Raw genomic sequence first — 24,997 nt, 5'->3', positions numbered from 1 at the left:
TTGCTAATATGAAATTTTAACTGCAGATATTTTTAAGATTATGTGTTATCTACATCATCTTTGTAAGGCATCTGTAGCTCTAACCTTACTTTTTTTGTTGTTTTTTGCCTAATTAGATAGGGACAGTGAAGACTGACAGGAAAGTGGAGAGGGATGAAGACTTGTGGTAAAGGGCCGCAGGTTGGACTTGAACCCGGGCCAGCCACTCTCAGCCATATGGGCACTTGCCCATCCCAGTGAGGTAAAGTGGCGCTAATATTACTATCATTGAAAAATGTTTATAGAACAGGTTTTGGGCAGATTATGCAGTTTGCTCATGTCAGCTAGTTTTAATTTAGATGTTTTTTAAAAAGCAGTTTTATAATAGAAACTTCACTGAGTCATTTCTTCCACATGACTAACAAATTTCCTGAGCAAGCAGAATATTTCACTTTGTCCTCAGTACTTAGGTTTTATAGTGTTGAGCTTTTAAAAGGCTCAATATAGTACGAGCTATGAAAAAAACTGTCACTTCCTAATTTCTTGTTTTTTGCATTTCCCACACATTTCAGGTCATCAAACAAATATTAATAGTAACTAAAATAACCAGAGTAAATAGAAAACACACTTTTTAAATGATGACTTCATTTATTAAAGCCAAAAACCAATCCAAGCCTGCCTGGCCCTGAAAAAGTAATTCACGTAATTACTTTTTTCACATATCAACTCATTTAAATAGAATCTGTCTAAAACGGTGAAGTAAGCTAAAAGATCTCAAACACCAACACATCATGCTATGATCTAAAGAAACTCAAGAGCTAATGACAAAAATATTATAGAAATGTTATAGACATGTATCAGTCCGAAAAGGGTTGCAAAGATGTTTCTAAAGCTTTGTTACTCCAGTGAACCGTGATGAGAGGCATCAATGACTCATGCAGGAGAAATCTAAGGAACTGCACTGATCTCGCTTGTCTCAGTTAAGGTCAGTGTTCATGATTCAACAATAAGAAATGGACTGGGAAACAATTGCATACATATCGCAAACGCTTGACTGAAGTTCTTGCTCCCAAAGGTAGCACAACCAGTTATTAGGTTTACTGGGGAATAACTTTTTTACACAGGGCCAGGTGGGTTTGGATAACTGCAATACAAACTGCATTTTGTATTTTCTCAGATTGTCTTTGTCTAATATTAAAGTGTCTTTGATAATCTGAAGCATGTAAGTGTGACAAATATGCAAAAAAGAAATCAGGGAGGAGGCAAATCCTTCTTCGCAGCTCTGTACGCACACAGATGGAAATGCTGCATGGAAGGACATCATTCTCTCTGGGCTCACAGAGGAGAGGTGGGCCCCACACACACATGTGTGCACACACATACAAAATGAAATGTGCACACACACACACACACACACATGCAAGGCTATTTATAGCAAAGGAAAGCTGCTCTCTTAGGGGAGAATTACAAACAGACACGGAGGCCTGAAGCTGACATCCTGCCCACCAGCTGTGTCAACTTAAACACAGAAAACACGGCTGTAGAATAAAAGCTCACTGTGGATGAACATCACACAGACTGGTTATGTCATACTGCAAGAAGTAGGCATGTGATGTTGGGAAACAAAAATATAGATTATTAGAAATGATGAATCCTTAACATTGTGAAATCATTACTCAAGTCCTTCTGTAGCTCTGCAGCACTTGAACAACTTTCTATTACTATCTTCCTGAACCCAAACTGAGATTAGTTAAGTAACACTGCAATTTTCTTTACTACTTTAGATTCATTAAAACTGATATGACTACACCTCAACATTATTCTCTTCTCATTTGTCTGGCTCTAGTCTCCTTTGCCATTGGTGGTGACTGAAGCAGGAAAACAACAGGAAAGAGAAACACTGTTCATTTTCTAAAAACATATGTCCACTTACATTAATTCTGTCCTTCCTTTTCCATAAGTTATGGCCTGAAGACTAAATTCTTGCAGCAGATTAAGATGCAATATCTCAAAGTTGACTTCCCTATAAGGCCTTAGCAGCTTGCTGCATAATTACAGTCAAAGGGGGGCTGTATCACAGACATAGCAGTTGAGGTCATCTCCACATTTAAACCTTTTTGAGGTACTGACAACACACCAAGGTTTGGGGATCTCTTCCACAAAATCTCATGTGAACATAACTGTTGTTAGTACATCATACAGTACAGCAATGTCCTTTGGAGGACCACTGTTGACACGAGCGTGTGCACATATTGTGAGCTGTAAAAGGGAAAGGGGAGAGCCAGGTGATGACTGAGGAGCATAATGAACACCTATTTTATTAAGATTCAATACACACACACCCAATGCAAAAAGTCAGTTGTGTACCAAGTCCCACACATGCCTCCTGGGCAAAGCCCATTCTTCTTTGACAGATCTCTCAAGATTCTCCAGATTTGATGGTCTTCTGGCATGGACCTTGGTGTTCAGTTCAATCCACAGATGTAGTTCTTCACCAGGAGCGACATTTCTTTGTGTTTGTTTCGTCGTTGTGTTGAAAGACAAAGCAACAACCCAGACCCATCTCATCTGACCAAAAGATGAACTTGGTATACATACATACATAAGAGTATACATAATCTTTCTCAAGGTTGTCCTTAGCATACTTCAGTCTTCCAGGCCTGTTCTCTACCACTCCTTTACTGTGTGTCTCTCTCTGAATTTGTTAATAGTACTTCTCACTCCAGTTTTTTAGACTGGGAACTTTGTATATCCATTTCCTGAAGTGTGAACATCAACAATTCTTCTTCTCGAGTTTAAACCGATGTTTTTTGTTTTTGACATGATGTTTTCTGACATAAGAGCTTAAAGCCTTTCTGAAGTTTTTATACTGTGTGTTAGATAACTTTCAGTTTGAACTTGATTTTAGAAGGTTTGAGCATTACAAAGTTAAAGCACATCATTGCACAGCAGTGGTTTGGTCTATGAGTGGATAAAATAAGGTCAGTATATAATGCTGACCCTGGTCATTTTAGTTTTTTCTGAAAGAATGATTTTCTAAAGAAAACTTGTATGTTTAGAAATGCTATGTTGAAAACCCCACACTCTGTTAAAAAAAATTTAACAAAAACTTTAAATTTCACAGGGGGCTAATAATTTTGTCCTCATCAGTATGTGTATTGTATATCCCAGTGTGTTTCACAAATCCAGAGAAAACTTTTCGACTTTTTGACTTTTAGCAGAGAGTGGCAAAGTGGAACTTGAAGTTCATCCACAGCAAAAGAAATGACTTTGCTCTAGTTGGCCGTTCTAGTTTCTATTTTGTTCCTCCTTGGCCTCCATAGTTCCTTTCCTTGTCTTCATCTCCTTCCTGTTGCCAAGTAGGCCAGAAGTGATCTATAAATAGTCCCCCTGCTTGCCTCTGTACACGGCTTCTCTCTTTGGCTAAACTGTGAGAGAGAGTGGGTCCTGTGCCAGAGAGAAATGAGTAACCTGAGCACCATGTACCTTACACCCACACTTTGCCTGGCCACTGACAGCGGGACACACAGCACAGGCTACAAACAACATGCACAGACATACACACACAAAAAACACACACACACAAACTGATACAATGGACAAAGGCACAAGCAGTTCAAATGAATTCAGCAGCTGTGGTTGGTGGATAAGAGCAGAGCAGGAGTTCCCTAGGAGGCTAAACGAAGAGAGCAGAGCAGACCTACGTCCTGTCTTTGACAATACCCAGACAAACAGTCAGACACTTAACTCACACAGAGGCAGTTCGAGTAAGACCTTATGAACTTAAGCTGTGACTAGCTGGTCTTTTATGTTTCTTATCTTAAAGCCCAGAGCAGCGTGTTTTATACCAACTATAAGTCTCTTCTCAACCTCACTGAAGTTTGCTTGATATTGGTAGATTTTTTGTTAAAAATGTTTCTGATCACTTTATTCCATAGTGTTATTAGAGTACTGTCACCATAACAAAGTTGTGACTCCCAAGAAACCACTGTGCCTCGCTTGCAAAGTCCTGTGAATCGGCAATCTTTTACACTATTTTTATGTCCAAACAATATATAAATGTATCGGCTTTAATGTTTCTGTCCAATTGCTGTATTTACCATTATGTGTAATTATGCTTTTAACAAACATAAGAAGCATCAGTGAAGCAAACCTAAAAAAGTACCATAGCTTGTAAACCACTGTGCAGGAAATATGTGCCAACAGTAGTCTTGTACCTTTCTTTATTCTTCCCACTGTTGCCACTCCATTTTTTTTATATTTGGTTTTGTTAGCACTCTGTGGGAACATGTTTGCTCTTGCACCAACTACAAGTAAAAACACAACCACCATAAAAAAAACAAACCAAATTAAAGAAATAAAGTTGAGTTTCAAAACTAATTCCTGTTAAAAGACTCTTTGGTTATCTGCCTTTAGTCTTCTTGGAAACTGGCTGGCAGCTAAGAGAAGCCCACTGTTTCAACCATCACTCCATGCAGTCAGGCTCTGTTATACATCCATTACCAAATCATTTGTCATTGCTGAAAAAGGCTGGAGTTCTTGGGGAAGCAAGTCTTTTGGGCACCAGTGCTGAATCTCTCCATTTCTTCCTACACATCCGCCACTCTCCTGCAACTGTCTTGGCATACTGTCCTCTCTTGTGGGTGTAATTGCAACTCTGTAGTCTTCCTCCTCAAACTCCCACCACATGCTAAAATTTCACCATAGTGAAGGGAAAATTACAATCCAACGTGTAGTTGGGACAGGGCAATTCCCTTGTGATTTCCTTTGTGCAACTGGACCACATATATGGGGAGTTATACATGTGTCAAGTGGGCACACGGGATGTTATTGAGGCCAGTAATTTCCACACAATTATCTCAGTAGATTTAGCTACAAGCTTTGAACAGAAGAAGCCTCAACTTAGCAACTTACTTCAGAGAACATAATTATGTACATTTGGTAGCAAGTGAGATATAGGTTATCTGAAAGTGGAAGGCAAATGTAAAAGTATGGTGTCTTTTGTCTTTAGCAATTTAAGTATTACTTAAATTCATAATCATATATACATAATCGCATACACCCAAAGTAAGCAATATAATAATAGCAATGTAATAAATATATTGTTTTTCTTTACTTCCTCTTTGAGTTGAAGAAACTGATTTTTGTTTTTGAGTTATTTAGTTTTTGTTAAGTAAGCCTTGAGACAAGACACCAGGTCAGTTTTTCTGCTACGTCAGCACTTCCCAGGTGATAAAAGTTCAGGTTCTACATCAGTAATTCTTCAGCTAAAGGGACTTTAGCTACAATATTATATATGTTCTGCAATACTCTGTCATTTTATATTTGCTCCTTTATGTTTACAGTTGAGTTACTCAAGCTGTCCTTTATTTCTCTTCATGTTAAAGTAACCATCAGAATGGTAAATGGTAAATGGCCTGTATTTGTATAGGGCTTTACTTAGTCCCCAAGGACCCCAAAGCGCTTTACATGTTCAGTCATCCACCCATTCACACACACTGGTGATGGCAAGCTACATTGTAGCCACAGCTGCCCTGGGGCGCACTGACAGAGGTGAGGCTGCCGGACACTGGTGCCACCAGGCTCTCTGACCACCACCAGTAGGCAACGGATGAAGTGTCTTGACCAAGGACACAACGACCGAGACTGTCCAAGCTGGGGCTCGAACCGGCAACCCTCCGATTACAAGACAAACTGCCAACTCTTGAGCCACGATCGCCCCATGCTTTAGTAACCTCTTAAGCCCCAACGCCCCCTGATACGGGGGAAAAAGGCAGGAGATGAGTTAGGCTTGGGGTTTAAGAGGTTAATCACTAAGGAAGTTATGTAATTTATATTTAACAAAGCTGTGACACCATGAGTGCAGTAGGTTGCTGGCTTGATGTCATGCAAAACTCAAGTTGTCTTGCTGAAGAGTGGAACATCTCAAAAACAAATAGCGGAACAAATAGCAATCCCATTTATATCACATCAGTTATATCAAAAGAAAATATTGAACTTATCCTGAAAGAGTGTGTTTGTGTATTTATGTTCTGTGGCTGAAAATGAAACCGAAAATGTCTACGTTAACTCAACAAGCACTTTGATTTACTGGAGTCAGAAAATGCATGTTATCCAAATATGCAAACACTGTTACTGTAATACTTGGCTTTGCATTAACATAAAAATAAATTGATTGCCCTAATTCTTTTATGGTCATGTTAACTTATTCAGGTTTACACTGTTATCAAGATGAAGTACTTAAAAAAAAAAGAAAGAAACTGAGTAGCCCCTTCTTGCAAAGTTAGACAATACATCCAGAGAGACTTCCTAATAAATGCCAGTTAAATTTAGGGGAAAAAAACAAAAAACAAAAAAATCTCCAACAACTTATATATCCATCCATCCCATCCATCCATTCGCTTCCGCTTATCCTTTTCAGGGTCGCGGGGGGCGCTGGAGCCTATCCCAGCTGTCATAGGGCGAGAGGCAGGGTACACCCTGGACAGGTCGCCAGTCCGTCGCAGGGCCAACTTACATATCTCATATCCAAAAAGCCAGTCCTACACTTTCCATAAAAGGAAACCACAGTGTGTCACATCTCTCTGCTATATCTCCACCCCACTCCCACTAACTCAGCATATCTGCTCTGGATTATTTTATGTCAAGCTTGCAGAGCTATCCCGATTCCCCGGACAGCAGTAACAGCAGCGCAACAGCAGCAGGTTCTGACATGCCATCAGCTCTGCTTTCAATCACACAGCTACAGCATTAGTCACACGTTTATAAGCTCTCTTCAACTGCAACAGCACCTCCTCCAAAAAAAACAAACAAACAAAAAAAAACAGAGGGGGCTGAGAGTGGAGATGACAGCAAAGAGGCTATGAAAAGATTATTATGCATCCTTACATTTTGGCTATAATAATAAATATGTAGCCCAAGTATACTGGATCTTTTGTGCGATTATTGTCATAAACTCACTTAATGGCTGAAATGCATTGCACAGCAATGTATGTTTATCACCATAGAGAGAAATATCCATTTCTAATTTCTATTTCTATTTCTAATCCCTCCCATGTACAGTCCAATCCCATTAGTTTTTGTATAAAAGAAGAGCTCCCGGAACAACAACAGTGGGCTTATATCAATAATAATTGATATTAGTCAGAAAAACAGCTGCAGTGACTTCAGCTGCATTATTCAGTGTTCTTCTGTCACGAGTCAAGACTTTCATTGAAATCAATATCAATGTTACCATATGAGCGTCCATTTTTCCTTAAATTGACTTTGTTGCCCACAGTAGATTGCATGAGATGTTGTTATATGAGCTTAATAGCTTATCTAATTCTGCCTGAACAACCCCCCTGTTGACTCTTTTCTTTCATTCCTCCTACTCTAAAAGCTTTTGAGAGCTTTCGTGTTACATTATATGAGTTGTTAACTTGGACATTTCCGATTCAAGTTAGCCGTCTTTCCCATTTTTACATTCTGTCTGCGTTTTGGTTTACTGACAAGCCTTTCTTGGAATTTTTGGAAAATTTCAAACATACGCAGAGAGGGCATATCGGAGGTAATTATGGGATGAGATTTACTCCGTGCCATATGTGCCCCCTGTAACTAAACCGGTCTAACAGGCAGGCATTACCATGGAGTTGACCAATAAGGGACGGAAGATGCCGTTGTCTGTAGCAACCAAAGAACCAGAGAGATAGTGGACAGACAGAGGGATGGACACAGACAATGTGACGGGCAAGCGTATGCACATACATGCATGCACACACAGATCCAGAGCTGTGCAAACAACCCAGTGGAACAACACTCAGTGAGTCAGTGCCTGCATGATCCATTAGGAACTCTCAGCACAGACACACACACCAAGAGAAAACTCAATGACCCACACGAAAACAAGTCTGAGACCTCTGTTAGCGCTAAGTCAACATGCTAGGCAAACTGATGCAATTACAACAGAAGTGCTTTATACCACTGATAATTCTACAGTGACATGGAGCCTGCTGAATATAGTGTGGCAGAACAGATTAGGGCTATCTGGGCTGTCTGCCAACCGATGCAATTAGCATCACCTTCAGTATATACATTGCTGCAGTCAGGAGCGTACATCATATCAACCTGCCTTTTATTCACTTTTTCAAACTCCAGCCAAACTTCATGGATGACAGGCGAATAAAGAATGACTGATGGAAAAATCAGCCTACAGCAAACAGTCCTTGAGGAAAATTCAACAAACATTAGCTGATGAGACAGTCATTCACCTCTGTTTACACTTAAGACTATATATTATATCACCCTTTAGGTCAGCCCTTGCCTGACATAATAATGTTGCAACTGCAAACATTTATGGCTTTAAGCTTCTCAAATCTTTTCTCGCAGAATAATGAGCTTTTTGTTTCTTACTAGTCACTCTAAGCAAAACTGTTTGAATTTAGTAACTTCTGATAACATTTTATCATTATTTATAACATTATTATTCATAACATAACAATCAGCATCAAATTTTTGATTTTTTTTTAGTAACTTCTTAATTAAATCAGCACAAATATCTCTTAAAGTGTTTCCTCTAGGTAGCATTTTAGGAGATTTTGCATAAAAAATGAATGTCCAGACATTCCTGAGCCCCAAGTCTCTAAATATATCCCCATGTTGAATAATGAAGATGGGGTGGAGCGGAGCAGTCAATAATTAAGTGGATCCCTTGATGTGGGAGGGTGGCCCTCATTAAGCGTGTGAGCCAAGAAAGCTTGGGTGTCAGAGACGAAGAATCTGCACAACATACTCTCACTTAGTCCTGCGTGTTAAGCAGAGAGATGCAACAGATTGCAAACAGATGCGAAACAAAATGTTTTATCATAAAGGCTGAAATGTTTACTTCATTTTCTATCAGGTCAAACTGACTTTAAGGCCAGAATGACATTCAAGGCTAAAGAACTGTGCACACCATAGATGAAAATTTAACACACAAAAAGATGTTGCTATCATAAGGAATACTTGCTTTCTTTTGCTTGAGTAGACTTTGTTGCCAGCAACAGATTCGATAAGTTATGATTAAATAATCTTAAACCTTAACGTAAAGAGAATAATTACATCTGCAATTTTGCCCAAATAACCCCCTATTACTGATTTTTATTTCACACCTTCCATAGAAAGACGGAGCTTTCATGTTACATGTAAATGCTTAAATATAAGTCTATCCTTGCTTCTTACTTCGCTTTACTGGTATCTTAGGCATCAGTAAGGCTGAAAGACAATAAAGCTCTGCGCACAAATGAAACTGTTGAATGTCCAAAGCAGCAGGTAGATCCTTGGTGCTGTCATAGCAAACGTTGCTTGAGGATAACCCAGCAGCCAGGGAGCAGCTAGTCCCAGCAAACACACACACTAAATCAGATATCAATACAAGCAGAGAAGCGACAGTTGCCTTACCTTGCTCCTGATCTGCCCTGAGGTGGACACTTTCCGGATGAGTTTCTGGGGGCCTTCCTGCTCTGCCTCGCTATCGGAGGACTCCTCCGTAGCGCCGGAGCCGGCGACAGCGCCCACCACATGGGCATGGATCCCCGCCGCGGACGGCGGCCCTTTCTCCGGCTCCTGTCGAGGGGAGGGATAAAACCAATCGGGGTTAGCCTTCGCCTCCGCCGTCCCCTTCCTCTCCTGGAGGCGAGAGCTGCTCAGCGGCTGGGAAGCGTCTCTCCTCGCTGTCATCTCTCACTGCCTCTATGACAATAAAGACGGCTGTGTTTGCTGGAGTGTGTGTGGGCCGGGAAACGCATAGGGGATGTAGCATGTCGCGGCACAGCGGGGATGGGCTACACGGCGTTTATATATAGATATTAAAAAAGGAGCCGAGTCTCTGTTTTGTTGCTGGTTATGGTTCCAGCCTGCACGGCCAGTCCAGACTGAGGCTACAGACCGCCTCATCCACTCCGTAAACCGGGGAACTTGGCCATGGAATGGCAGACCCTAGCGGCTGTCTGACACAAACACGAGAGAAATTAAACTACTTTTGAGTTGTTGTTTTTGCCTGATGTGATGTTGAATAACTAATATGCACACAAAGACTATTATAAGTAGGTTTCTAATATACACATCACAGTGATAACTAGCTAAGAGTTATATGGTAGTGGCACTGTAATTCATAGAAATAGTCTCATAATATTTGTTTCTATTTATAGCTGCTGTTGTGGGCCTAATGAGAGCTATATAGGAGTTATGAACATATAGGCCACAAAGGCATATTTTCTGTATTTTTTTCAATATTTTTCTATAAATATACAATTTTTTCCGTGTTATAATCCAAGTCCAAATAACTCACTTTTATGTATGTAACTAAACCGCTAAACTGATTTGACAAGACAGCGTTAAATTGAATTTCCATGAAGCGGACAACAGTTTTACTTCGATTTAAAACTAAAGGAAATGGACAGACTGTGTGGGTGAAAAAAGAATCAAAAACTGTTGTTTATCTGAGAACTGTTAACTAAGACTTACGAACGTCCCACGACACAGTTTAAACGGGCCACTTATTTAGTTATTTATTTATTTAACAGAATGACAGCCCGTCGTAATAACGCCAATGAGGGGGTAAAGGCGCGCGCGCAGTCTTTAGCGGACCAAACACCGCCAAAGTGTGCAAACTCACAAACAGACCACGCAAGACGTCTCACTGTTTTCCTTTCTCTGGAAAAACTCAAAGTAGAATGGGATGCGGAGCGATTCAAAACAAAGTCTCCACCAGTTTTGAACGTTACTAACCAGTTCCTCCCAGGCTGGGCTGCGGCTGTAAGGGTAGACATCTTCCATAGTCCCAGACCTCAGCGTCCGCTCCGGAGAGAAAAGAAACGAAATTAGGGAAGGAAGGTGGAGGAATTCACAACCTGCCTCGCGCTCACTGGCCTCGCTACGCCACTCATGTGCACACCGAACAGATTGGACTACACACTCGCCTCGTCCTCCCACCGCTCTCCTCTCCTCCTCCTGTCCGCTCCTTTCCTTCTCCTCCTCCTCCGCGACGTTCTCTCTCTTCTTTCAAGAACCGGGCTTATTGGCGTTACACGTGATAAATGTCAAAGCGATTTAAACTGCCGGGGCTCGTTCGGCACCGCTCGCTCGCGAGGGGGGGGGGGGGGCGCGAATGTGTGTAATCCAACTGTGTGCACGTGTGAGCACAATTGTGAGGGTAGTTTCAATGACGTCATCTATAATCATTGCCGGTCCGGATTTAGTTAGCATAGATTTTTTTTCTCAGTGTTCTCAGATTTTCCCCCACTCTTCGTGTCATTTCAGTCCAGTAAAACCCACGCCCCTCCAGTTACTCTCTGGCAGCTCCGAACACTTCGTTTGACGTTAGTTTGATGATAATGTTGTAGGTTGCTTTATGGAAAGCATTGTTTAGTTTCATAGGAAGAATAAATATGTAACCTGGACCATACAGAGGGAGTACCTACAACAACTCCAAGAGGAATTCCGAATATTTCGGATTTTTTTGAAAGCATTAAGCATTACTTACAAGTACAAAGGGTACATTATGTACTTTACCTAGAGGAAGGTCATAATTGTACTGAAGTAATGGTACAGATGCAGGGCTGGACTGGGACAAAAAATCGGCCCGGGCATTTTGACTCGAGACAGGCCCACCAGGTAAAAGAATAAAATAAAAACAAAATGCTGTTGTGACACTAATGTACAGTGTCTTGTTGGTATATATGTATGAATTCTATACATTTTACATCTGATAAAAACTTTGGTCGTAAGATTCAGATAATTATTTGTTAAAAGCTAGACATTTTAAATGAATATAAGAAAGTAAAGTATTTCTTTATGCCCACTTTTCCCTGTTAATGCCCTTCCTGGCCCCCTGGCAAAACTTTGCTAGACCCGCCCCTGCACAGTTACCAGCTGTCAGCTACGTAAAAAAGGATCCTGGTGTAAGTTGTCTCTCAGAAACAGTTTATAACTTCCCTTCAACTCATTCATGTCACCTAAAAGGTAAACCTGTTTCTCCATCACCTTTACAGCTCTGATGATTCAGGACATCTCCTGTTTTCATCTTCATGTTTCCCTCTCACCACATATCATGACCAGCAGCTTTTACAGCTGTGGCTCCAGCAAACATCAGCTGATACTAGAGAGTAATATTTAATAAATTCTAACAACAGCTGATCAAGGTTAAACGTGCTGCTGTTGTTTAGCGCAACCACTGCTGGTTTCCTGTTTCTGGCGCGAAGTGGGCAATAAACAAACAAGAGAGAAAAGCCAGTTTCGTGACTGAAGTAGCAACAGCAGAGAAAGGGAGAGAGAATGAGAGAAGTAGAGGCAGCTGACAGCCTAAAGACACAGAATAACTCCAGCTTTGTGTCTTTTTTTCATTCTAGCTGAAGTACGGGACAGATCGCGTTCCTTTTCAGCCCAATACGAAACGCGGCCGACCCGGCGGCCACCACGGGTCCCTTCCTCCACTTTCCCTCATCCACCTGCTGGCCTCTGTGGAAGCTCCGCCATAGCCACCACCAAACATCAGAGTAAAACAATAAAAAACCCATCGGCCCACCAGGCAAATGCCCTGTATGCCCGATGGCCAGTCCAGCTACGTGCAGATGTGAACGATGGGCCATCATATAACATGCAGATATTTGTAGCTGTGGGTGTTTGCACTTTTAAAGCACTTTTAAGAAAGTTAATGTTTACTTTTAGAGAACGACTGGATGGCTAAGAGTATAATTTTAGCACTCACAGATCAGACAGTGAGTGGTTCCCATTACTCATCCAGCATGAGGAAGGACTGGTTGTTTGTGTATTTATTGATTTCTTTTTAAGTAACTGTGGTTTTTATGTATATTATGGTTTTATATTTTAAAAAAGATTTTATCATTTTTATTATGGTTTATATGTTGTGTTATTGTTCTTTTTAAAATATGGACGTAAAGATTGAATTGAATTGAATTGAATATTTCACATGGCGCTGGTGCCACCCTTGCCCTTCGCCACAGCTTCGGCCAGTGCTTTGCTTTGTAAATATAAAGAGGTGCTTTGGCTGTTTCCTTATCTCCCAAGGAGTTGCCACGTGTTTGATTTGGCACAGAAGGAGTGCACTAGCTTGAGACTCTCTGAGGCTGGGTTTCTATCTCCTCCCGGATCAATTTTGTTCTGTTATAATATTGTTATTGTTGTGTTTTCTGTAAAGTTTTGTTTCTAAATATGCTATATTGATAATCTAATTCTAGGCTTTCAAACATAAGGCCCAGGGGGCCAGAATTGGACAGCAAAGACTCCAATCCGTCCCATTTGTAGTCTATGGAAAATGTGAAGGAGGGGATAAATTTAGTACTTTCAACTGTATTTTGGTACATTTTAAAGTTTGTCCTCCTGATAAAGATCTTCTCCAAGCCATTCATACTACAGCACAGTGATGAAGAAAGAGAAAAAAAAAATAATTAAATGAGAGAAAAGTTCCTGTTTTTTCACTATCTACTTTAATGTTGTTTTATTTTTTTTAATACAATGCATCCACAGTAAAATAAATAAATTTAAAAAAGGACATTTCTGTGAGTTAACAAAAATGGTTGGGGATAATCTTGACAATGAACTTCCAGAACTTTCTATAATTTTTAGCAGCGATTTCTTAAAATTTACGTTTAGAGAATTGGAGGAGTTGCATGGTTAATCATGCAGGATTTACCACTTAACATCACCAATGTTAAATTGGTATTTACCTTGTTAGATGGTTCAGCATGTGTTTATTTGTTATGTCCACTTCTACTTTAAAAACTTGAATCCAAGAATGGATTTTATTTGAAGAGGGGACAGCAGAATCAGCAAATAAATGAATAGATTCAGATTAATAAAGCCACTAAAATTAGAATATATTGTAAAGAGTTATTTGGGCATAACATATTCCAAAAGACAAAAATTTTTTATTTTCAATAAACAATATTTGTAGCCTTCTTTATTAGCCAAAGCCAGTTGAAACAACCAGGTGCCAAATTAATAACCTAAAATATTACTAAACAAAACTATGCTTTTTTTTAAACAACAGAATCTTAGCAAAAATTATCGGCGCGAACGGAACACTTTTCAATTAAAATGGTATTCCCACGGAAGACTTGTTTGTCGGACCATTTGGTCCTTCTGTTATTTATTTCCGACTCCGAAAAAATGAGCTGACGCTTGTTGTGAAATGGGAATAAGGCCGCGGGTCAGACCGTTTTAAAAGACAGCCTGCTAATTTTTTTCATTGTTAGGTTTTGTATGATAACGTAGACATTTTGAACATGCACTCCCAAATTTTATGTGGCGGCACAGCTGCGGCTGTTGCTGCAAGAAGGGTGCGGTATATTTTGGGTTGTGTCCTGGGAAGAGACGGCTGGATGTTCAGAACTCATGAGGTCAAACTTCTGAACACAGCCTCAGGTAACCGGCCTTTAAGTTGTAATGCCATTTCACTTGTTTCATTTCATTGTTTCATTTAAGTTGTAATGCCACGTATACAGCCAGTGAACAGGTGTTTTCAGTTTGTTTTCAGCTGGAAATAGGAACACATGTGTCTGGTGACAGCTAACTGGCTAAATAAATAGCTGTTGTCTAATGGGGCAGGAATCACACTGCGGTGGCTCCTTGGTAGCAAAAATACTGTTGGATATATAGTTTGTTCCACGTAGAGGAAAACGGTGTAAGCTCAGCATCTGAAGTGAGAAGTGATCTAGTGAGACAGTCGATGCATTTACCTTGCACTAGGTGAAAGGTTGGAACATGGTACTTAGCCACGTATAACACACGTGTTGCTCTTTAAACTGGAGCATGCTGAAATAACGGCAATACTTCTGTCACATTTAGTTCCAAACACCATTTTAAATGTATTGTTTTTTTTCCGGACACCTTTTAAAACCTGATTTACATCAAAATCTTAGTTAACGATGTATGCTAATTAAACCTGAAGCTGAAACTTGCATCTTAATATCAACCTTTTGTAATAGTTAATACAAATAACTCAATTTTATATTTACAGTGCTGTGCAAAAGTCCTGGGCTGCCGCTCATTTCTTTAGAAATTTGATAGGAAAATGGGAAAGGAAATTATACAGACAGTATTTAAGGCAAAACCAAAGTGTGTATGATCACCTTCATTCATTAGCCATAACTCTCTTGGGCAACTTTCATGTAAATTCTTTAAATAGTCTTCAGGAATAGTTCTCCAGGCTTCACGAAGGATACTTGAAAAATATGGCAAAAAAGAGAGAAAAAATAATTATATGCCTAGTTAATTTTCTGCTATTAAAGTTGATATCACTGAAAATAGGATATATGAAAACCAAATAAGATTTTGATTTCTATAATCATGTTTTAATTTATTTATTGATTGATTGACTGGAAGTCCCGACCATTGCTTTATTGATTCTCAGCAGAGCTGAGCAGAAGCAGCTTAATTCCATTCTGGGAGAGTAAATCTTAAGTTTGAGAGCAAACTTCAGGAAAGACAAATAATTATTAGATCATGCAAGAGTGTGAACTGTTGCCTGTCTCTATGTTCACCCTGAGATGCACCACAGATCTGTCCAGGGATTCGCACCAGGTTTTCTGGAACCTTACTACATTATTACCAACATAGGACAGTCTTGCCAGGGGGAGGGGGACAACACAGTGCACAACACTGATTCATACCCCTGAGTCAGCTGCCTTTTATATACTTGAAACTTATGCAAGTCAAAAGTTAAGTAAGTGAACAGTTTCCAAAAAGATTGTGACACTGTAAAATTTGAATAAAAACAGAATGCAGTGATTTGCAAATCTAATAAAACCATATTGTTAAACCGAAACTGTTTGAGAAGTGTTTTTTTTTTATATCTTTATTTTTTATTGTACCTTCATCAAAGACTAACACTAATGTGAATATAAAATCAACTCTACTGTTGTGATTATGACTTGACTTGTCTGTCAAAAACCATCTTGCATGCATTGGTCATCCTGTTCCTTTACAGGTGACACAGTGAAGATTGGTGAGATCACTTACAAACTCAAGCCACCCCAGAATCCAGAGCTTGTTCCTGTGAAACACAGTAGGTAATCTTCTGTGTGTGTATGTCACAACAAAGCCTATAGGTATGTCAGCATAAAACGTTTCCTTTTTGCTTTTTTTTTTGGCCAGTTTCAGACTCCCTACCTCAGACGGTGGCTCAACACCTCCGATGGATTATGCAGAAAGACCTTTTGGGTCAGGATGTGTTCCTCATTGGCCCCCCAGGACCCCTGAGAAGATCCATAGCTATGCAGTACCTTGTGAGTCCTCCATGTTACACACTGAAACACTCAATATAAAAGAGGAGTATCTTTTTCTTTTTTTTCTTTAAACCACAGTTTTGATCATGTGATTAGGACTGAACCATGAACAAAAATTAAAAACTCCATTATTCTGATGTTTTTCCTGCTCACTTGTTGCTAAACAATCATTAAACATTACCGTGATATGGAAGATGGAACTGCGGTTCAGTATTGTAGATGCCATAGTTTTGGCTTTGGTTGCAAAGCGACTTGCAGATGTGGAGTAACTAAGCACTTGCTGATTTTCAGGGATCGTGGCTGAGCTTGACCGTGTGGCTTGCCTAAAGTAAATTCACTGACCTTTGTGGAAATGTGTACATGGCTCACAGTAACTCCCACACAGGTCTTATTCTAGTGCAGCATCCTTAGAACGATTATTTGTCAAAGTGGCAAAATTCAGAAAGTGCAGAAGTTCATACAGTCAAAAGTAGTGAAATGTAAATGCAGTTTTAAAACATTGCATAGCTTTAATAAGATAAATATAAAGTTGTATCATTCTAATAGTGCGATGGAAACTTTTATACAAATTCGGCACCAAAGTAAAGAGTAAATTGTGCTCTACCAGGTTTGTTCTAATAAACGATGGACTAGGAGTGTCTTTGCAGGATACGCATAGTAATTTGATTTATTTTTACAATTCTATCATATTATTTGGCATCAGATAAGCCAGAGAATATGCTTTTAACTTTTAACAAGCCAAACTTGTTCTCTTGCTCTTGACTAGGAGTTGACTAAACGGGAAGTGGAGTATGTCGCTTTGTCCAGGGACACCACAGAGACCGACCTCAAACAGAGGAGAGAGATTCGATCGGGGACGGCCTTCTACATAGACCAGGTAAGCTTATTTAATGGATTGTACACAGTCTAATATGCAGGCTTCGACATAAATCCACTTTACATCGACATTTGAATTATTTTTGATGAAAGCTGTAAAGTATAATATTGTGTTTTCTGAAATATTGTTTTATTTTAGTTGTGCATTATGCATCACAAAGCCAAATCAATTGCCACAACAGCTGGATGTATGCAGGGCCGTGCAGAGAGGTTTAAAGGGGCGGGTGCTCAAAGTTAAAAAGGGGCACATTGAACCAGGCTGAATAACAACAACACACATTCATCAAGAATCTAATATGGGCAACAAGGCAAAGCAAACGTAGCCAATGTTTTACCTGATGGTACAATGTTGCTGTTGAGGGGTTGCTGCTGATAGTGCTGGAGGGCGGGGCTGTGTTGATCTGAGACTGTAGACAGTAAAAAGTCCACAGGAGAGATGGTAGCTGATTAAACAAGTGTCATGAGATAATAACAAAATGCAAAGATTGGTGACAGCGCTTGGAACCATAAGGTAACAAAAAACTGTGAGAAATAATTTAGGCTCTGCCTGTGAATCACTCTTTGCTTCTCTTCTTCCTTCCATCCCATCATTTCATATATCACTCTCCACTTGCTATGTGAGAACAAGGCACAACTTGCTATTGCAATAAACTATAATCTAATTATCCACACCTAACAACTCTTGCACTTAATCTATAATAAAGTGATGACAGAAAAATGTTATAGCACTGCCTTTAGTAGCCTCACACAGCTCCTACTGTTTCCTCCTCATGTCCTTACCAGGCATGTCTGGACAATATTATATCATGAGTAATATTTTTTTTTAAAAATCCATCTAAATAAAACAAACACATGCACGCACACACAATGACATTTTAGACCTCCTTCAGAATACTGTATATACTATGGGCATCTTGGTGCTGATCCAGAATCCTTACATTATTATTTATTACTAGAGCTACAATAATAAAGCAATGAGGGGGAAGTAATAAATATGAAATAATGTCATTATGATGATTCCATTTGTTTCACTATCCACTCTGTGCAGGGGCAAAGCTTATTACATTTTTAAACTGTAGAGATACAATAATCTTACTGCTGTAAAATCCAAATTTTGTCTTATTTAAAATATAAATCTAATATAATCTGCTTCTTAATGTATGTTCTTTAAAATACAGCGTGTGTTTTTAATATATTATAATTATAATAATGCATAATTATGTGGACATGCATATTAGATCGTTTTTTAGTGAAATATAATCCCTCCAGAAAGGCAGGAAAAGCCCGGAAACTTACTTTAAAACTAAATATGTTTCTAAATACTTTAAAACTAAATATGTTCCCTAAAACGGTGACAGAGCTACAGACCCATGACAGCCTTACACAGGTAGCCAGCAGCTATGACCAGCACTACTTGTGCAGTTAATAAAAGGACAGGTAATGTTTGTCGTGCTGTTGCACACACAGCACGCTCGTTTGTTTCAGTTCGTCAGTTGCAACAAGACAGCTTACCAACGTGTACGTAATAAGCTGATACTCCTGTGTGCTACACACTACAGTGTACGCTGTACACCTACTTACTGGTTTTGTCGCATCAGTCTGTGTCTCTGAGTTAACTTGTGTTTCTCCTACAGCTCCGGACCGCAAAAAATGCGCGTGCTCTTTGTGAGCTCGTTCCCGGCTCGTAACCAGCGCGTTCTGCCGTCAAGGGCGATCATTGGTGATCATGTGACTGATGCAAGCCAGATCCTTTTATTTAGCAAAACTGTGATTAATAGTTAAATATTATTGTTGAGGGGCACAGACAGGACTCCGCACGCACACACACATTAAAATTTTTTTTAAATAATTTAAAAAAAAAAGTTGCCTCAACAAAATGGCACTTTGGGCATCCATCAGGAAAGGGGCGGGTGCTCAAGCCCCTCTAGCCCCCCCCCTCTGCACGTGCCTGGATGTATGCTAGGTGCATGGCCTGTGTGCTAAATACAACTGAAAGATTTGGGATTGCTTTTTCTGCATTAATTACAATAATAAAAATGTACAGTCATGAGTTTCTGGCTATGTGTTTGTGTAATACGACAGAACCATTAAAACCACAGTTGAAGGCAAACACAGCTTGGAGTGTGAGTAGAACATTAACTGAGTGCGCCTTGTCCTCGCATGAAACATAGTAACACAAAATGTTGCTTCACCACAGTTTTGCACTCTTCCAAATTTCATTCTCTTGCTTTCCATGCTCCTTTTTGATCGATCGAGGCTTTCGGCAAACATATGCCTCCATTCTGTGTGGACTCTGTAAGTTGAGTAACCATAGAAACCTATGAGGTGCCGTAAGGGACATTATTACTGAAACGCTCTCACACACACTACTGAAACGCTCTCACACACACTACTGAAACGCTCTCACACACACTACTGAAACGCTCTCACACACACTACTGAAACGCTCTCACACACACTACTGAAACGCTCTCACACACACTACTGAAATTTTAGCTCTCACACACACTACTGAAACGCTCTCACACACACTACTGAAACGCTCTCACACACACTACTGAAATTTTAGCTCTCACACACACTACTGAAATTTTAGCTCTCACACACACTACTGAAACGCTCTCACACACACTACTGAAATTTTAGCTCTCACACACACTACTGAAATTTTAGCTCTCACACACACTACTGAAACGCTCTCACACACACAACTGAAACGCTCTCACACACACTACTGAAACGCTCTCACACACACTACTGAAATTTTAGCTCTCACACACACTACTGAAATTTTAGCTCTCACACACACTACTGAAAAACCAAGGCATTTCAGTTGAACAGGAAGGCATTTCAGTTGAACAGGAAGGCATTTCAGTTGAACAGGAAGGCATTTCAGTTAAACAGGAAGGCGTTTCAGTCGAACAGGAAGGCGTTTCAGTCGAACAGGAAGGCATTTCAGTTGAACAGGAAGGCGTTTCAGTTGAACAGGAAGGCATTTCAGTCGAACAGGAAGGCATTTCAGTTGAACAGGAAGGCATTTCAGTTAAACAGCAAGTTAATTCTTGACAAGGAAACTGAAGGAAAAAGTGTTAGATTTCAAACAAACCACCACACAGATGTCTACTCAGCAACCTGTTAGTTAGGGGTGGGTTTTTATAATCGATTTATTGATTAAAATCGATTCTGGCTTGGATAACGTGAAATCGATTCATTAAAATCCTGTGTGTGTGAAATCTAGGGATAAAAGTGGTGCAAATAGGTGTTTGTAAGATAATGATTACTCACCTTTCTTGCCTGTGTCCTCTTTAAGGTGTTTGGGCAAATGTTTCCCTGGGGGTCCAGACACCATTTAAAGGTTCCGGGAGAGACCATTGGTAAAGAGAGTGTGGTGAATCTTTTTGTGCTTGGGTTTCTGGGTTTTTATAATATTGGGTTTGGTGTAACATTAAAGTGTGAAATATTTATTAATATGTAAATGTGAAAATGTATTTATTTATTCTTATTGATATATTGTATACTGTGGTGGAAGGTTGGGATTTAAGAATTTACCTGAGAGTGGAATAATGGTTAAGTCTGTGACAGCTGAACATATTTAAGGCTGCCAGTCCTCATTAGAGGATGGATTTTTGTGCTGTGAAGAAGCTCGACAAGTTAATTGTTGTAAGGAGAGCTGTATAGCAAATAAATACTTTGTTCCACTACACTTGCCTTGGTCCATCTCACTGTGTTTCCAGCCGCTAAGGGCCGCACTGTTACATCCAGATTAGGCTGATCATTAAACTGTGGCATTGGGCTTCAAAGAGTCACAACTGATAATAAGCTGTGATAATTAACATTTAGTCAGTCATGTCATTATCCACGACTAATTAGCACATGGCTTCATCTGCGTAAAAAATAAATCAGCTCCATGGAAACGGGGAAGTTTTTCACGTTTTATTTTCAGCACATTTATTCCTTAAACTTTACTCAGAAAGCTGCTCTCCTGGAACAGACTTGCAGCTTATTAGGCTTTCTTATAATTAGACTGCAGCTGGAAGGGAGTCCACTTACTGTAGTGCTACTCCACTGTCTTCACTGCTCTTAGTGCTCTGAGAAAGTGGTTTTATGAATATGTATATGCATTGAGTTCCTTGTTAATGCATCAGGAGTAAACACATCAAAGAAGCAGCATTTCCTACACATGAGCAGTGTACTGAGCAGTTTTATGGTTTGATAAAGCGAGGCAGCTTGTTTGTGTTCCAGCACAAATCAGCCATTAGTGCCTTCACACTGCTGACGTGGTAGTTTTGTTCACCTCCAGCAGATTTTGTTAAGTTTATCATTTTGATGCTTGTGACTCCTTTTACTAAATTGAATGGCAGGGTTCCATCTATGTGACACAATGCAATTTCATTATAAAATGTTTGCCTGTGGCTCTTCCAGACCACTCCACTCATAGAGGGAAAATGTTTTAAGACATTTGATCAACTTACAAGAAAAAAATAATTAGAGAATGGGGCATCCAGTTAAGGGATACTTACAGAGCAGAAATTTAAAAAGATATTTTACCAGAAGGTCTCAATGTGAATGAAGTATAAACAGCTCTGTACACTCTAGTGATTTATGACCTCGGCTCTGTGAACTACCTGTGGAAAAAAATATCAAAATTATATAGGATTACAACAATTGTTATATGTGTGTGTATATATATCCCTGGACCATGGTTTAGACAATGAAAGTCATATTATAATCAGTGACTTGAAACTGGTGACAGAGACCAAACTTATCAGTAAAGGATTTACTCAGGGTGTAGACCGTGGGGAAAAAAGAGCTCTTATCCCATAACGTGACTTCTATAAAACCAGACTTGTTTTTTATTTTTCATAACCAAAGCAATCCAACATTCATGCGTACAATGTAGTCCAGATAAGAGGAATAGACTATTTTTAGATGTCACACACAACTGTAAGCAAATTTAAGAGGGAAAAGGTGCTTTGGTGTGCCACACTAAACAAACACTAGAAGCAATATTGACTGTTATCAGTAGCGTCTTCTGCATGAACTAAGCTTTTATTTGAGTCTGTCAGTAGAGAGATGACAGGAAATTAAGAGATTAAAACAGGTGTGACCTACAATAAAGATGTTTGGCTGGCCTCGACACCGGGCCGTTGTGGGCACCTTAATGTAGAAGGTACCAGGTTGACTATGTTATTATTAGCATGACCTCAGGCTAATACAGCTTAACTGTTTATTGGGCAGTTATAGAAATAGCATGCATCAGTGCACTCCTCCATATTTTACCAGTGCAGCTATGATTCCCCTTCCCCAAGCTTTAGCATTAATAGAATCAAGACGCCTTTGAAAAATAACTCATGAATTCGGAGCTTTGTACTCTCTGATGAGAGTAGAATCAGTTTCAACAGCCGTTGTAAATCTTACAACCTGGGTTTGTTTACCATGACAAAATGCCTAAATTACATATAACAACTGGGGCAAATGATTGGATTTGAGATACTAGGTACTTTATTAATATGTTCAATTTAAGTTTATTTTTCACATTTTATAATTGTCAACACAATGTACTGAAATAGGAAGTAGTCCCAACACACACTCTTCATTAGTTGAAATTAACAGCATTTAGTCATGTTGAGGGAATTTTCTTCCAGCATTGGTCCTTTTATATGACTGGATATGGAAGGGATGCTGAAGTCATGCTGAAATTTTTAACTGTTATCCATATGTCTATCCACCTATTTTCCTAGGTTTGCTATGAAGTAACTAGTACTCATAGCAAGAGGTTTCCTGGTTCAAACCCAGCAGCTGGCTCAGCTTTTCTATGTGGAGTTTGCACGTTCTCCTTGTGCCTACTTGGGTTTCCTCTGGGTGCTCTAGCGCTCTCCCACAGTCCAAAGACATGAATGATAGGTTAACTGGTGATTCTGAATCATAGATGTGCATGTAATGTAGATAAATGGTCAAGTTCATAAAGGAAACTGCTATATTTTAGTGGCTACCAATCCGTAGCACAAAAGGCTGTTGGACAGGTCGCCAGTCCATCAAAGCTCCAACAGAGTTGTTGAAAATGCTGTAACTGTTTTATGAATATCTGCATATTCACTTGTATCACTGGTTCAGTGATAAACCAAACATGGACTCAAACCCTGGATTAGGGCTGCAACACTTCCCCGTAACTTAAGTAAGGTAGCATTGTATAGTCGGATCATCTGCTCTGTTAGAACATTAGGAGAACAAAAAAATCAGTTTTGAGAGTTTTCATGGAAAATCATTTAACCATAGACACAAACTGAAACTGGGAATAACCATTTGTGAAAAATATGCATGATCAAGTTGTTTGATTAAACAGTCTTCATCCCTTAATGACTTTAATAGTTTTGTTTCTATCAGTGCACATCTTTCCCTGGAACAAGAAAAGCTAGCCAACTCATCCAACTTCCTCTGCCTGAGGCTCATCTTCCTCCCACCTCTTTATCTAAATCAAAACATTGTCCATTGTTTCCATAGAAACAGCATTATTGATGTTAATAAATGGGGTGAAAGATTGCTTATTTGTGGGCTTTCCTACATTCAAACGTCCAGTGGAAAGGTTTTATGTTGTTGGGATGTTGTGGATTATGAGTCCTGTGCCATGTGTCTGGTGCAATAACACTGTGTACATATTATATTTTCCAACATTTGTTTTATGGACTGGAGATGTGTGGGTGCAAATTAGAGAGCTTTTCTCTTTGAGAATAGTTTTGTAGGAGGTGTGCGTTTGTGTGTTAACTAGAACATCCAAGTATTCCTCAGGGGTCTGTGCTGATTTGGAGCCCTATATTCAGGCTTAACGTGTCAGTCCCTGAGCTTAAGCTGTCCCTCCCCTCCCATCCTTCCACTTCATTTTCTATCTCTGGTTCTTGGTCTTTTTTCTTTTTTTTTTCTTTTTTCACCCTTCCTCCTTCATTCCAAGCATCACCCTACCCTCAAAGTATGCATGAAGGAGTCACATGGATGTAATCGCATGCTTGTTATATTTTTGACATTTCCCAGTCACCCTTCTTCATTTAGCTGGCTCTTATGTAAGGCAGCTTACCTCAAACCCAGTCTACAAATAAGTCTCTATTACAGTAATAAAAAGCCTTCCACCTCCACTGGAGCTGAATCTGAACCCAAACGTACAGCTGTGCTGAAATCATTTGACAGGATGCACTTTCTACACTTTCTAGGCAGAGTTACATGTTGGAAAAGTCTTTTTAAAGTACAAAATTTTTTCCAACACAAAAAATTAAACAAAAACAAAAAAACTTGCAATTAAATATCACATGTAGTTATAATTAAATATAAATATAATTCAAAGGTATCCACAAGAAAACTGGATTCTCTTATTTCCACTAGTTAAAGTTAAAGGGCTGGCCCCATGGGGGAAACAAAACTCACTGCTGTGGCTGAATTACCACAGAGTAAATAGAGGTTTGTTGTCAAATTAGAAGCCAAAAATCCGGAAATAATGGAACACCTTTTTGTTCAGGACTCAAGCAGTCTAATTGATTTAATTTGAAAGGTTCTGGGACAAGAGCAGAGCCTGAAGACATCAGACTCTAAAAATCTGGTTTGTGGGACATTTAAAATTATTTTATTGGATATTATGTGACATTAAAAATATTATCTAGGGTTGATTTTTTAAAACTTTTTTTTTATATCATGCTAGGCCATTTATTAAAAAAATCATTCAAATTTATTTTCAGCTTGAGTTGTGTTAAATTTGTTCTTTTTTAGGTTCTCAACCTACCATTAAAGCTTAAAATGGTTTTGGACCCTTGTTAACTGGAGTCTTGACCCATTTTGGTTTGTGGACTCTTGTTTTGAAAGTCTCAACTTAAGAGTTTGTGTTTGCCATCGCCATT

The 24,997-nt window shown here is 39.4% G+C and overlaps 2 protein-coding genes across 10 annotated transcripts in view; one reads left to right on the top strand and one right to left on the bottom strand.

Moving 5' to 3' along the window:
* dgkh (diacylglycerol kinase, eta) overlaps nucleotides 1-11,056 on the bottom strand; it is an 81,135-nt gene extending 70,079 nt beyond the window's left edge. For 3 of the 9 annotated variants that reach the window (XM_085435502.1, XM_085435505.1, XM_085435511.1), the window contains exons 1-2: nucleotides 10,726-11,054; nucleotides 9,397-9,687 (exon numbers count right to left, since the gene is read on the bottom strand). In XM_085435502.1, the coding sequence (XP_085291628.1) occupies nucleotides 9,397-9,675 (279 nt within the window). In that variant the 5' untranslated portion in view covers nucleotides 9,676-9,687; nucleotides 10,726-11,054. Of the gene's footprint in view, nucleotides 1-9,396; nucleotides 9,693-10,725 lie in introns of those variants that run through there. The other 6 variants (XM_085435507.1, XM_085435508.1, XM_085435503.1 and 3 more) reach the window with 4 other exon arrangements.
* A 3,064-nt stretch (nucleotides 11,057-14,120) lies between these two features.
* The window catches only part of vwa8 (von Willebrand factor A domain containing 8), an 84,522-nt gene continuing 73,645 nt past the window's right edge, over nucleotides 14,121-24,997 (top strand). The window contains exons 1-4 of the mRNA XM_085435499.1: nucleotides 14,121-14,379; nucleotides 15,944-16,021; nucleotides 16,111-16,241; nucleotides 17,008-17,118. Coding sequence (XP_085291625.1) covers nucleotides 14,241-14,379; nucleotides 15,944-16,021; nucleotides 16,111-16,241; nucleotides 17,008-17,118 — 459 coding nt within the window. The 5' untranslated portion in view covers nucleotides 14,121-14,240. The remainder of the gene's footprint in view (nucleotides 14,380-15,943; nucleotides 16,022-16,110; nucleotides 16,242-17,007; nucleotides 17,119-24,997) is intronic.

This window comes from Copadichromis virginalis, linkage group LG16, assembly GCF_057382275.1.
Source record: "Copadichromis virginalis isolate Kocher_CV1m ecotype Utaka linkage group LG16, C_Virginalis_male_GT1.1, whole genome shotgun sequence".
NCBI classification, from domain to species: domain Eukaryota; kingdom Metazoa; phylum Chordata; class Actinopteri; order Cichliformes; family Cichlidae; genus Copadichromis; species Copadichromis virginalis.
The sequence above is the reverse complement of the archived record's forward strand: the minus strand, read 5'-3'. Positions and strand labels throughout refer to the sequence as shown.